This window comes from Nelusetta ayraudi, unplaced genomic scaffold (genome assembly GCF_046127955.1).
Source record: "Nelusetta ayraudi isolate G7.1 ecotype Tasmania unplaced genomic scaffold, CSIRO-AGI_Nayr_v1 ptg000006l, whole genome shotgun sequence".
NCBI classification, from domain to species: Eukaryota; Metazoa; Chordata; class Actinopteri; order Tetraodontiformes; family Monacanthidae; genus Nelusetta; species Nelusetta ayraudi.
The window spans coordinates 2,196,226-2,209,914 of record NW_027466056.1 but is presented as its reverse complement, the minus strand read 5'-3'; the positions used below and the strand labels follow the sequence as shown (position 1 = coordinate 2,209,914).

At 45.9% G+C, this 13,689-nt stretch overlaps 1 protein-coding gene and 1 long non-coding RNA gene across 2 annotated transcripts; one reads left to right on the top strand and one right to left on the bottom strand.

Annotated features, from left to right (window-relative positions):
• The first annotated feature begins 425 nt into the window (after window positions 1-425).
• srp68 (signal recognition particle 68) lies at window positions 426-10,676 on the top strand. Its single transcript, XM_076014096.1, has 16 exons — window positions 426-589; window positions 925-991; window positions 1,367-1,480; window positions 1,639-1,834; window positions 2,033-2,115; window positions 2,468-2,577; window positions 2,699-2,778; window positions 3,032-3,172; window positions 6,686-6,784; window positions 6,971-7,035; window positions 7,315-7,468; window positions 8,277-8,371; window positions 8,827-8,956; window positions 9,111-9,186; window positions 9,271-9,323; window positions 9,820-10,676. Exons 1-16 carry the CDS (start codon window positions 502-504, stop codon window positions 10,045-10,047), a joined length of 1,779 nt encoding a protein of 592 aa, XP_075870211.1. The 5' UTR covers window positions 426-501; the 3' UTR covers window positions 10,048-10,676.
• Window positions 10,514-11,157, bottom strand: LOC142880352 (uncharacterized). The gene is made up of 2 exons (XR_012925423.1): window positions 10,752-11,157; window positions 10,514-10,688 (listed from the first exon to the last, which is right to left on the bottom strand). It is a non-coding gene; the product is annotated as an uncharacterized LOC142880352 (long non-coding RNA).
• Window positions 11,158-13,689: the final 2,532 nt, after the last annotated feature.

Sequence of the window (13,689 nt, the reverse complement as noted above, 5' to 3'; positions counted from 1 at the left end):
CGTTCATGCACTAAAATGCCAGCATTTTGAAATGAAATTGTTTGCGTAAGTAAGTAATAACTGTATTAACCATAAGTGTATGAGGAGTTATGGGGCCCTCAGGAACTTGGGGGGGGCCTGGGCAACTGCCTAGTTTTCCCTAATGGTGAGTTGCATTGCAGCCCCTTGCAGTCTGCAAGTTTGGACAAGAAGAAATAACGTGTGGTCGGTGCCAAATAATGTAATTAGTTATAGCTTCATATTTAGTACCACTAAACCACTACGTATAGTTAAATTAAATGTGAACTCCTTTTAAGATATTTAAATGAAATTAGAGGAACTCTTCAACTTCAAAATCTGTGTTTTCCAAAGGCCCTAAACGTCAACGTCAGAATCTCGAAATCTCGCGTGACGCAACGTGACCTCGTCGACACTCCCTGTCCAGTCATTGGTTCCCGACAGCGGCTCTCCTCCTCGCGCACTGAGCGTGTGAGAAGCTGCTGAGCTAACAGCCTTTGAGACATGACCGCAGACAAGCAAACCGAGGGAAAAGTTTCCACAATGGATGAGAATAAGGAGAATTCGTCGGATGGAGGCCTTGGACTGGAGAGTATCCTTTGCAATACGAGATGTGACTGTTGCGTTGTTCGTGCTGGTGGGTTTATTACGACGAGAAGCTAACGCTAGCTTGCCGAGTAGCTCGGTCGAAGGATCGCGTTCGCTTGCCTCGTAAGGCTACGTGTCACTGACGGCTTTTGGTGGCCGATGCGTTGGCATGAATCCTTCTTGTTTTCTTCAGAATCACGCATTACACCAATGCAAAATGATACTTTTTAAAGGATTTTTGATTTTCTGTCACGTTCATGCTCCTCGTTAATGACCAATTTGTCAGTCACTACTAATGGGTAAGCTGTACAATACGTGTTTGCCTTGACTCGCATGCAGTTTTGCAAATAATCAAGGAATCTCAGCAGCAACATGGCCTTAGACACGGCGACTACCAGAGATATAGGTAAATATTCTCCAATCCTTCACCATCTGTTAATGTCTGCTGCACAGACCATGGCTGTATGTAGGTGTGTGACATGCTGTCTGCTGGTGTTGTAACGGAGCACATGGATATAGATGACCTATCGGTATATATTTTAATATTGTATTTGATTGAATTATTGGTGTATATGATCAATGTTACACAAGTGTTGTGTTGTGAAGTGCTAGGGTTTAAATAACAAGAGTGCTTAAATTTCTTTTTCCATCTGTGTGTGCTGCTACTGCTGCTGGAAGTCTTAATTTCCCTGAGGGTGTCATCCCAAGGGGATCAATAAAGTCTTATCTATCGATCTATCTATCTATCTATCTAAATCCATCACTGCTTGCTGCTGTCCAGGGGCTACTGCTCTCGCAGGCTGCGGCGGCTGCGGAAGACTCTGGGCTTCAAGATGGGCAACCGGCACAAGTTCATTGGCAAGAAGATAACCGTTGAAATGCTCTCTGACAACAGGTGAGGCATCAACCTCTCCATGCCACTCCTAAAGCACTCAACCAGAGTTTAATGTGCACTTCACGTGATCAGTTTTGCGTCTGTGTCCACTGGAGACTGACACCAAGCACTGGAAACTGACAACCCCCCCCCGCTAACCCCTACCTCCTCTTGTGTAGGTATCTGCTGCTGGTTTTGATGGAAGCGGAGCGGGCATGGAGCTATGCCATGCAGCTCAAGCAAGAGGCCAATACGGAGCCCCGGAAGCGTTTTCACTTACTCTCAAGGCTGCGGAAGGCGGCCAAGCACAGCGAGAACCTGGAGAAGCTCTGTGAGAGCCCAAACGTCGACGCCAAAACGAAGCTGGAGGCACAGGTCTGTTCACACAACGTGCCCGTGTTTACGAGAAGGTTACGTCATTTGTTCGGCTCAATTTTGATCACCTTTGCTTGATATGTGGGACTGGATAACTACTTGATGTAGCACATTATTGCTCAAAGCATACACATTGGTGGGGGTGAGGGGCCATATGTAATACAATTTATATCACGGACCCGGCTCTTTCAATTCCAGGCCTACACTGCCTATCTGACTGGTATGGTGGAGTTTGAGCTGCAGGAGTGGAAGCGAGCCATGGAGGCCTTCAATAAGTGCAAGTGAGTTCTGAGTGAGAGATGAAAGAGGTGCTTCAATCAACTGAAATATAACATCCATCCAAGTGGACTCCTGTGGCAGCGTGTTTATTTGTTTATTTACATGGATCCCAGTTGACAGCTCGCCTTCCAGGGGTCTAAAGACACAAAACATTAAGCACCAATGTACATTACAATATTGACACATCGCACAGAATGTAATGGGAAAGTGCTCCTTGCATAGTTCAAGTCAAAAGCACAGTGAGCATATACGGGATAAAAGACATTGTCATATAAAGTAAAATAAAATAAATGAATGACCAAAATCCAAGATCCACGATCCAAAACTTGATTGTGTGTGTTTGTGTGTCCACAGAACCATTTATGAGAAATTGGCCAGTGCGTTTACTGAGGAGATGGCTGCTCTTTATCGCCAACGTGTGGACGAGATCTCGCCCAACATTCGCTACTGCGCTTACAATATTGGTGAGTCACCCGCACGTGTGACAATGTCATCGATATGCCCTTAAAAATAACTGTCGAGCGAGACAAAAAAAAAAAGGGACTAGGTTCAAGCTAACACGACACAACAACTTTTCCCTCCCAGGTGACCAGAACGCAATCAATGACTTGATGCAGATGAGACTGACTGGTGGTGGAGGAGGCATGATGGCTGAGAAGCTTGAGGTAAATCCATCAGAGCCAAAAGAGGAAACATGCCACGATAGATAAAGATGTCTTAATGTACTACATAAAAGATTTATTTCCCCTTGTGGATGAAATGGTCCGACTGGACAGATAAACGGAGCAGTTTGTGTGAATGCGTGAAAGGATTTTCAAGGACAATGTGACCGTTGCACAATTAATTACATTTAGTTTTGTTTTCAGTAGAAAGTGTTGAATTGGTTCTCCACCCCCCCAACCCCCCACCCCCGCTCAGACATTGATCACTCAGGCAAGAACCAAGCAGGCTGCCACCATGAGTGAGGTGGAGTGGCGAGGACGCACAGTGCCCGTCAAGATGGACAAGGCCCGCATCTTCCTGTTGGGTCTGGCTGACAATGAAGCTGCTGTTGCTCAGGTCAGTCACACGAGGGGTTACTTTTGGGATTATGAATGATTGAACTTTTTTGTACTGCAACTACGCACGTTTATTAATGTATTTTTTTGGGCCAGTATCTTAACCTGTTACCAATATAAAAATCAGAAATCAAGCCAATTTTTACTCACTGGACCAGTGGACGTAAGAAGGATGTGAATAAGTAATTTGGAAAAGACCTTCATCTCAGTGCTCCTTCCAGGCTGAACCCTTCTTAACAGCCTTCTTAAATCCTGAAGAAGTGTCGGATCTGGGAAACCTGGCCATTACGTCTCTTTTCCAAACACATGGCTGCTGGGAAAAATTGGTCATGTTTTCCCCTAAAATTAACATTGAACTTATATAACATATAACATTTTGTGTTCATGTTTGCATATCAATGTCTAAGAAATTTTCAACCTTCCCACAGCACACCTGATTTCCTAAAAAAAAATCATTAATCAAACCAAATTTTACACACTGGACCTTTAGAATGAACAAAAGGGACTCGTACAAGCAGTTTGGATCTCGGAAGAAACCGTGAAGAAACAGCAACACTCGACAGGCAGGCAGGCAGGCAGGCAGGCAGGCAGACAGACAGACAGACAGACAGACCGGGCAGACGGACTACTGCTCTCTTTAAATCCTCGCGGCTCTACGTTGATTATCGTGCGATGTCGCAACGCCGCTCGTAACCTGGCCGAGCGTCGGCGCGCTCGCAAATCGCCAGCAGGGGGCGCTCTCCTCCCGGCCCTGCCTCAGCCTCACCCTCAGCTCTTTTCTCTCCTCGCCTCTGTTGGCCCGAGTGCTCGTCACACCCTGTTAGCAGCGCAGTCACACCCGCAGCCAGTCAGGTCTCTGGCATGCTGCCTCCGTCGCTGCTCGACTGCATTCTGCACATCGCAGCCAACGGTACAATACTGGGCCGCGCCCAGCCAGGAGGGCCTCGCGCATCGCTTCAACAAGCTGCTGGAGGTGGCTGCACCCAGGAAAGTGGGCAGTAAATACCTGGCGTCTGTACTGCAGAATATTAAATCCACATTGGGGAATTTTGCATCATTACAGCAAAAAACATATTGCAAAGAGAAGGAAAATGATATTCATTAAAAAGAAGTAATGAAATAAAAATGAAATAAAACATTTATAGAGTTAAAAAGGAAACATACGAACACAAAGTATATCTCACAACAATGATGCCACTTGAACATCAATCACTGACCCAGAGAACCAGAGTTTGTCCTTCTCTTAAAGAGCCTCTCTGCTTATTTTTCTTTTGTTGTTTTGTTTTTTACACCCGGGCCCAGACCGTTGCCCTTTTTTCCATCAGGAAACTCCACATTACACGATCATCTGTCAGTCGCCACACCTCCGTACGCCAATCGCTTTATCTGCGCGTCTCTCAGCAGCAGAGGAAAAAAACTGTACGGGTCAAGCCAGTTTGTCTGGCTGTCGCCAGGGTGTTGGCACACGACGTGACACCATGCTCTGAGTGATTGGGAGCGGCCTGCTGACCCATCGCCTGTCCAGTGCTGCCGAGGAAGAAGCAAAAAGAAGGATCTACCCGCTGGAACTCCTCTATTGTTGCTATTGGCTTCCTAGTGTAGTCGGGAACTTCACCATGTGTCGGAATATTTTGTCCGGAGCTCTTCCAGCCCATAATACCCCACCCACCACATCTTAACACATTTCAAACATTGGTTTGCTTTTTGAGTCCCCCGTTTTTATTATGTACCCAATCAGTGGTGCGACAGATCAGCGTTGATGGCGGGATCCATAAGCATCACTTTATTATAGGTCTCGGTATTCTAAAAACTCGATACCGGACCGGCTATATGGCAGCGCAGCTACTCTGTCCCGGTGGCCACTCGAGGTACTGAACTGAACAACGTGTGTCCTCAGACTCCACCAGTTTGGAGCCACTGCTTTAGAACAGCTCGTGTCTCATGCAAAGAGAAGTGCTCCTGCTGGGTGTTTTTCAGTTAACAAAAAAAAGGTTCTCCTTAACTCATTCACTAACGGAATGAGTTACTATCTGCAGAGTAGTGTGCTCACCCCTGTTGTAAGCCCACCTTTGCCCCGTGACAGCTGGGATCGGCTCCGGCAGACACCCGCAACCCCCTGAGTGCAGAAGTAGGACCAATAGAAAGTGGGTGCGTGGCACTCAGTTAGGGTCAGTCGACCTTTGGCTGGAATTTCTGGAGTTCACGCCGCAGTGACGTCATGTCATTAATTTGATTTATTGAAACAATACAGTTTAGACCCGTGATTGTAATGTTTGCATCTGGTCACCTCCTTGGTAAACATGACATTGCATAATAGGTTCTGAAACGCTGCACAGTTTCAGATTCAGATTGTCTGTAAAAGGTGCGTGTAGACATGTATGTGTTTGCACAATATACAGTATAATGTCCAACAGCTTAATGTCCCAAACTGTTTGTGAGCAGTGTGTGTTTCAGACTTGATGAATGTCTTATGTTTGAGCACATGACCGATCTCCAAGATCCTCTCACCACTCTTAAGTTCAACGACTATCATCCTCTTATTCTTATTACTTTAACTTATTTTCCCTTTGAAATCTTTGTTTAAGATGCTCCTCAATATGTAAAGATTAAAGAATTCAATTTCAATTCAATTCAGCTTTATTTAAAGTGTAAAAAACCACCACAGACTTGGTCTCAAAACACTTTACAATTTGCAGGCAACACACACAAAAAAAAGAAAAATACAGATGACAAATAAGACCAACGTGACGGAACAACAGCGACAACAGTAATGACAAAACAAACAAAAAATAAAAAAAATATATATCTTTGTTTTTTAAAACAAGGTTTTCAAAAATGACCCGATTCTCAGCTGTTATGAAACAGATTTTTTTTTTTGTCTTTGTCGGCCTACTCACGTTACCGTTTGTTTCCTTTTTTCTAATCAAACATGTTTCAACCTACATGCCTCTGAGGACAATACAGCGAGGCGCTGAGTAAAACAGAGCTGTTGTATGTGCGAGCAGGAAAAATGTGGTCATTCACAAAGATTTACAGCATGAAACTGATTGCCGATGAGCTGGAATGCTGCGGGGCCACATGCCTGCGTGTGTCTCCCCCCTTCCCCCCCCCCCAGTGTGCCACTGTCGCCTCCTCCCAGCCTCGGCGCTTGTTTATTGTCTCGCGTTACAACCCTCCTTAAAGACGCATTAAAATGTTTTGGCTTACTTTTGCTTTTATCGCTTATCCAGTGTAGCAACTTTCCACCTGCTCCACCTTCCAGCTTCCCCAACGCCGTCTCTGACGTTCATTTCTTAGATGAGTTCTGTCCGACCCTGTTATCATTTTAACGCTGGTTATATGAAGCCACAGATGATATGGATGATGTTATTGGTGCTGATACCTGCATCTTTCCACTTATCCCTGTGATTGGTTTTCAGGGCGATTTCTCAGAGATTTGCTGTTACGCTTCAAGGTTTCCCCGGTGCACTTCAACATCCCTCCTAAATTTCCTTCATTTATTTTTCCGCCGCAGGCCTCAAATGAGGAGACCAAAGAGCATTTGTATGAGACTCTGCTGGCCGAGTGCAGAGACACCATCCAGGCTGTGAGAGAGGAGCTCAAGACTGAAGCAGTAAGGAAAACACCAAAGTCTGAATGTCAGGTTTTCATCTCTAGATTTCTGCGCTCGGACTCGAGAGCTTCTCTGCCTGCAGTCTCCAGCATTTGCACTCAAAATGCTTGAAATAATTCAACGCAAGCTGCAAATCAGCCCTGATTTACGCCTTTCTTGGTGTTTTGGTTTTTGTTTTTTTTTTAGAAGCAGCGAGAGAGGAGCTCTGATAATGAGAGTGGAAAGGTCTCCAACCTGCAGTTCCTGCACAGGTAAACACACGTCAGACATATTAGGGTCTTGTCTTGTTCTATCTTTATTCCAGCTGTGTCTCCAGGGATGCGTTCCATCAGGTTTGGCAGCTGCTTTCTTTAGCACCATCGGCACGCGCGTGTGGATGCATGTCAGCTCACATGGAATGGAATATAGACATCCTGCAGAAACCAGAGAGCCTTAAACGCAGACACCCCGGAGTCGCTGTATCATCACGCACGGCAGAGGAGTTCATAAATAACGTTGAGGATGGAAACGTCTGCTCTGGTCCCCTCCAGCTACCTGAGCTACATCAAGCTGTGCACGCTGGTGAAGAGGAACGAGAGCATGGCCCACACTCTGCACTCCAAGCTGAAGGAACCTGACGCCGACGAGAGCAAGAGGGGCCCCAAGCCTCAGGACCTCATCCGCCTCTACGACATCATCCTGCAGGTGACTGGCACCTCACTCGACAGGACGAACCGACTGAGCTGCACCTGTCTGAATGTAGCCAGCGGGCCGCACCGACAGTTTATCTAAAGAAAAATCGCGGTCGTCTCTCGACCGGTTGCTTATTTTGTCATGTGACCAGTGAGGAGTTGTGCGCTCGTTTGACAGCACGTCACACCCAACGTTCCTCTCTCCGTGTCTGCACTGCATAACCAACCGAGACCAAGACATTATCAAGACCAGAGAGTATTGAGACCAGACCAAGACTTTATATATCAAAGAAAAATGACAATAAAACAGAAAAAAATGACCAGTGGGTTTTCTAAATTCAAGTCTGCTTCTAAATGGAACAGCAGCATCTCTGTCCAGCAAAGTATCTTTTAATCATTTTCTTTAGCATTTTGCTGCTAAAAACAACTTTGCTTCTTAAAATTAAAGTAAGGGGGCAGGGTGTCACTCTGGTTGTCACCAACAGAGCGTAAAACAGCAGCAGTTGGATTCTTTCCCATTATTATCGTGTCATTACAGTGTTGACTGAGTCTTGATCAAAAGTCTCCCATCCGTCCAGTACGAGACGAAACCGAGACCCTTAGAAAGTGGTCTGGGGACCAGGAGCAATCGCCAGCACTGCAGCACTGACCTCTATTGATCCATGATAAGCTGTCTTTTTACAACTCTGCACTTTGTCTTTGAATGCTGTGCTTTTTTTGGGCATTTTAAATACTTTGAACTTTTGATCCTGTAAAGCACATTGAGTTGCCTTGTGTATGAAATGCACTATGTAATTAAAGTTGCCTTGCCTCGTCTTCAGAGTCTGGCCGAGCTGGCCACCCTGCAGGGCCTGGAGGACGACCACGCCTTCCAGAAGGAGGTGTCCCTCAAGACCCTGGTCTACAAGGCCTACAGGTGGGGAAGCTGATCAAAACCTTCATGAAATGAATGATTTGCAAACCTGTGGTAACTTACTTCTTTTGCTATGGCGTGCTTGTGTATTAAAGTGCACGTTGATGCACCTACTGTGCTGCTGTCCTCCTGGAAAGCAGTTCTGCTCAGTTGTTCCTGTGGTGGCTTCTTAAAGCAGAGGTCAAACCTTGTCCCAGGTCCTGTATTCTGGGTGTGAAAACTCCCACTGGACGGTCCAGAATTGTTCTTTATATATAATTATAGCATTTTGATAAAGTGGACACAACATAAGCCAAATTGTTTCAGTGTGGAAAACTGCTATTAGGACTTGACAGGTTTACTATCATTGAAACAAATCTAATCTAATTCTCCAACATTGAAAAAAAAATCCAACTTCAACCTGTTTGCGTGTGGGTTGTGTTGACGCGCTCCGCCCTCCCTCCCTGGTTCTCTCTCAGGTGCTTCTTCATCGCCCAGTCCTACGTGCTGGTGAAGAAGTGGAGTGAGGCGCTGGTTCTGTACGAGAGGGTGCTGAAATACGCCAAGGAGGTGCAGTCGAAAGCCAAGAGTCTCAACAACAGCCTGAAGGTCGGTCACTGTGCAAACTAGAGAAACACGAACCTGAAACAGATCTCGGGTCATTTCGACGAGTTCAAGGTGTTTTGCATGCAACGCCTCCCTGCAGTGGTTCACGTTCAGTGTGATTGGTGTTTTAATGGCGCATCTCGTCCGCCACCTGCAGGATCTCCCTGATGTTCAGGAGCTCATTGCCGAGGTCAATGCTGAGAAGTACTCACTGCAGGCCGCCGCCATTCTAGGTGAGGGCGCTGTCCAAGCTGTCTGGTGCAAGGGCCGCCGGCCCGCAGTTTGTTGTTGTGCCTCAACGAATGCTTGTGTTTCAGACACGGACGAGACGGTGGAGGCCCCCTCCCAGCAGCAAGTCAGGGACAACACGGTAAGAGCACCACATGGTGCATTGTTACCTTGTCGTTGGCTGAGTGAGGAAGAAGGAGCGCTTGTTTTTGTGCAGCTGAAGATCGCAATTTTGAACATTTTGTTTTTACAATTATTCATGCAGCTCTACCTGTATGTATCTATGTGTGTGTATGTATGTATCGCTATATAAATATACATATATACATACATATATATGTGTATATATGTATATATATATATATATATATATATATATATATATATATATATATATACATATATATTCACACAGATTTTGCTTTTATTTATTTATTTTATTATTTTCTACCATACTTTCATCTCTCTTTATACTATAGTTTGGCACATTGCATCCCTTTTATTACACGACTTCTCTTTTTAAGCTGCTGTAAACACCAATTTCTCCCGGAGATCAATAATAATCTATTTATCTCTATCTCCCTATCTCTGTCTATCTCCTCTATCTCCTCTATCTCTATCCATCTCCCTCGTCCCAGCCCCTGTGCAATCGGCTGGAAGCGTTCCGCCTGGACGCCTCCCTGGTGGGCAAGCATCCCAACCTGGTGCAGTTCCCTCCCGACTTCCAGCCCATCCCCTGCAAGCCGCTGTTCTTCGACCTGGCCCTCAACCACGTGGCCTTCCCGCCCCTGGACGACAAGGTGGAGCAGAAGGGCAAGGGCGGCCTCACCGGCTACATCAAGGGCATCTTCGGCTTCGGCAGCTAAGCGAGGTCCGGGGTCTGTCGTTGGCTACAAACCATTTCAATGTCCGAGCTGTTCTTTTTTGTTCAGTGCACAAGCCGGCACAGTTGCATTTTCAAGCAGAGGTAGAAGGAGCCCTAGTGCAACTGTAATGAAATCTATTCAGTTTCATCTGCCAACACTTAGCGGTGCGAGAGAGGGAGACGGTGCGAGGGTCTCAGCTCCCAGACTGCAACAGCTTCTCAACAGCCAGCAGCTGGGCTCCTCCACGCTGTCACCCCAACAGCCCTGGTACTCCAACCCACACTAGTGCACCACCGTTGCTTTGCTTTCTTCTCTCTCTCTCTCTCTCTCTCTCTCTCTCTCTCTCCCTCTCTCTCTCTCTCTCACTCTCTCTCTCTCTCTCTCTCTCTCTCTCTCTCTCCCTCTCTCTCTCTCTCATTTCAAGCGCCTTTATTGTTTGTTACACACATCATTTTACCACGTGTCGTTATTATTTTTTTTGGCCTGCACTCTGGATTGAGTGAGGCCGCGAACATCCAGCGGTGGACAGAAACGGCTTTGTTGAACCCGTTTTTGTGTTGGCGGACCTCTTCTGCTCTCTCTCGTCCACATTGAACCACTCTGAAAGTTCTGTGAGGTGATTTGAAAGCCAGAAAAAGTCTCTCCCCCCCCCCCCCCCCCTCCCTCCCCACGATCTTCTGCTCAAGTGGAGTCACGTCAGTGACGCCACCAAGACCTCTTTCCAGTAGAATAACTAACATAATAAAAACTAGCAAGAGAACATTAATGACTGAATTCTTTACTTCAACTTGTGTAAAGTCGCGCCGAATCCGACACCAAAGTTTTATAAAGTATTTCCAGTGGCTTTAGTTAAATAGAAGGTGAACGCTTCATCGAGACGGCTGCTTCCTCATCATACTCGCTCACCACTGTGGTGGAAAATAAAATTTGTCGCGTTTCTTTTTCCAAATAGAATTATTGAAATGGAATCATTCACGATCAACATGTAATTCATTTAGGCACGAGCCGCCGCCGTCAGAGGGCAGCAGGCGTCGTTTCTCTGCAGTTTCTCAACAAACGTCTCAGATCGGTCGAATGAAATGCTGCATGTGCTGTCATCCCACTGTACTGCTGGAGTTGCTGTGTGTTTTCCAGCTTTATGTACAAACCAAAGCAGCTTTTTTTTTCTTCTTTTTTTTACTCCGATTTCACGGGACCCAATATCATTTTCAGTGCCACCCGTACGTTTATTATTATTATTATTGTTGTTATTATTATTACTCTGATTTTAGTTGTTTTAATGTCCTCTTTTTAATTCTTTCTCTGTGTTCCTGTTTCACATGAACAAATGAATATGAATTTGCTTGGCTTGAATGGTTCTCGCGTCAATAAGAATAATGATTATCAAATGAAATGAAGTTGATGTGTGGTTTGATTAGATTTTCTGGCCTGAAATAAAAATATATTTGCACCAAAGCCCCGCGCTGGGTGACCCTTATTTGAGGTGGCTGTGACACACGGCATTCTTCACCTGCATTCACCAGGATCATTTGGGCAAAGGTGTGTTACAGTGGCACTTGTCCTCGCTGTGGGTGTGTCACTAGGAGTGCACGGCGTGCCTTTGCAGGGCGTCAATGTGTCTGGGCTTACTGACTTTGTACGTATGTATTTTCCAGTGATGAATAATTACACAGGTGTACACCTCTCACCATGCTCGGACACACACACACACCTCATTCAGCTACATCTGCCGTCCGTCATCCATGCACAGACAGCACTGGTGTTGATGTTAGAAGAGAAGGCCTTCATAAATCCCACGGTGGGGAAATTTGCGTAATTACAGCAACTGTACAGTGCAAAGATGGTAAATTGTATTAATTAAAAGAAATACGGCAATAAAAAAGAAAAATGAAATAGTTGTAGGGTGTAAAAGGGGGAAAAAAAAACAAGATATTTACGTCTTATGAACAGTTGGCTTTATATCTGTCCACTTACTGGCATGTAATTAAGTCTCTATTACACCTTTGTAAAAAAAAAAAAAAAGCAAAGCGCTTCAGAGGAGAATCTCACGAGAGATAGTTTAGAAAAAAATCCAGTCGTATCGCCAAGTGCCTTCACTTGTTGTGTTTTGATAAAGGCCAAGTTGCCTCGTGTTGGCAGGCGATGAAAGGTGACAAGGTGGGGAAGGTATGGCAAGCATGGTTCCCTCTGTTGTGCTGCGACACCGACACTTCTACTATGTTTCCGCCTTTTGCCGTTTTGCCAACGTGTGAGAAGGCCGCAAAGAGCTTTTAATTTCACTCCTCATGCAAACACCCTCGGTCGACCTTTAGAGCCTCCAGCTAGGTGAGGAAATGACGTTTGATCAAGCCAACGACCCCTGGAATTGCGCAAAACCTAAATGTCACAATAAAAAGCTGGCGATGGAAACTGCTAAACTTGGAAAAACCTCTAAAGTGTCATGGAAACACTTTTTTTTTTGCATTTACACATCAGCGGACGTGATGTACGGGGTCACGTGACCGGTGAAAATGGCGCGTTATGATTGGACGGAGGAGAAGATGGAATATTTTCAACAAGTAATCGGAGAGAAAAATGTAACAACCGTTCTTGACAGCAAACAAACAAAAGCAAACGTAGCTCTCTGAGAATCCCGCGGGACGAGATTTGACGAGAATCGCGGCTCGTGCGCTCACGCACACCATTCAATGGAAACGCCTGCAAATCGCAACTGTACTCTGTCGAAATTTTAGAAATATCGCTTTTGACGTGCGAAAAACTGTCGCGGAAACGCAGCTAATCAGAGGTGGAACATTGTATATCTCACTCCAGGTCAGATTTATTTAACATTTCTGCTGATGCTGATGCTGATGATCGTGCTGCTGACCCTGATTAGTTCCCCCCTCCCCCACCAACAACAACAAAAGGAATTGTCTCAGTATTAGTCACGCTGAGATCAGCCGTCCATCCTTCACTACTTAACGCAACGCTAATTGGGTGAGAGGTGGGTCACACCCTGGGCACACTGGCACTTCAGTACAGCTCACAGACACACACAGCAACACAAACACACAGACTCCCCCGGCCCCGGCCGTGACTTCTCTTCTCTTCACGTCCGGTGGGAATCAAAGCATTTCCTGGACAGAAAACCCCCTCCGCCCAGTGGGTTGACAACAGGCCGACTAGGAATCAGCTGTCAGCGGAGAGGACAGCTGGTCTGTCACTGAGACTAAACACACAGAGAGTGTGACCGGTCTGAGTGAACAGCGCTTGTAGTTACTCCCCGTTCAGCTGCATAGAAAGCTGCCCGGCAACATTCCTTGGCATGGTTTCCTATTGTCAGTGCACTGAGAGACACCCTCGTCTTGAGTAACTCGTCCGCCCCTGCACTTCAAGTACAGTAACAATTTAGGAATTCTAGCGCTCATTAACACCAGACGGTATTCTTGTATCGTCAAGCCTCTGTGTATGGGGGGGCTGATCAAGTAAACAGTGAATGATAAACAAAGCGGCCAAGAAGAAAATCTGCGTTGTTTGATTCATTTTCTGTTCATCATCTGATTTAATCTGACGTCCATCAACCGTCAGGCTTGCTTGCATGGTCAAAAACTTTGGTTGGTTTAGCAAACTGTTTTCACACTCCAGTCAGAGCGGCACAGTCTC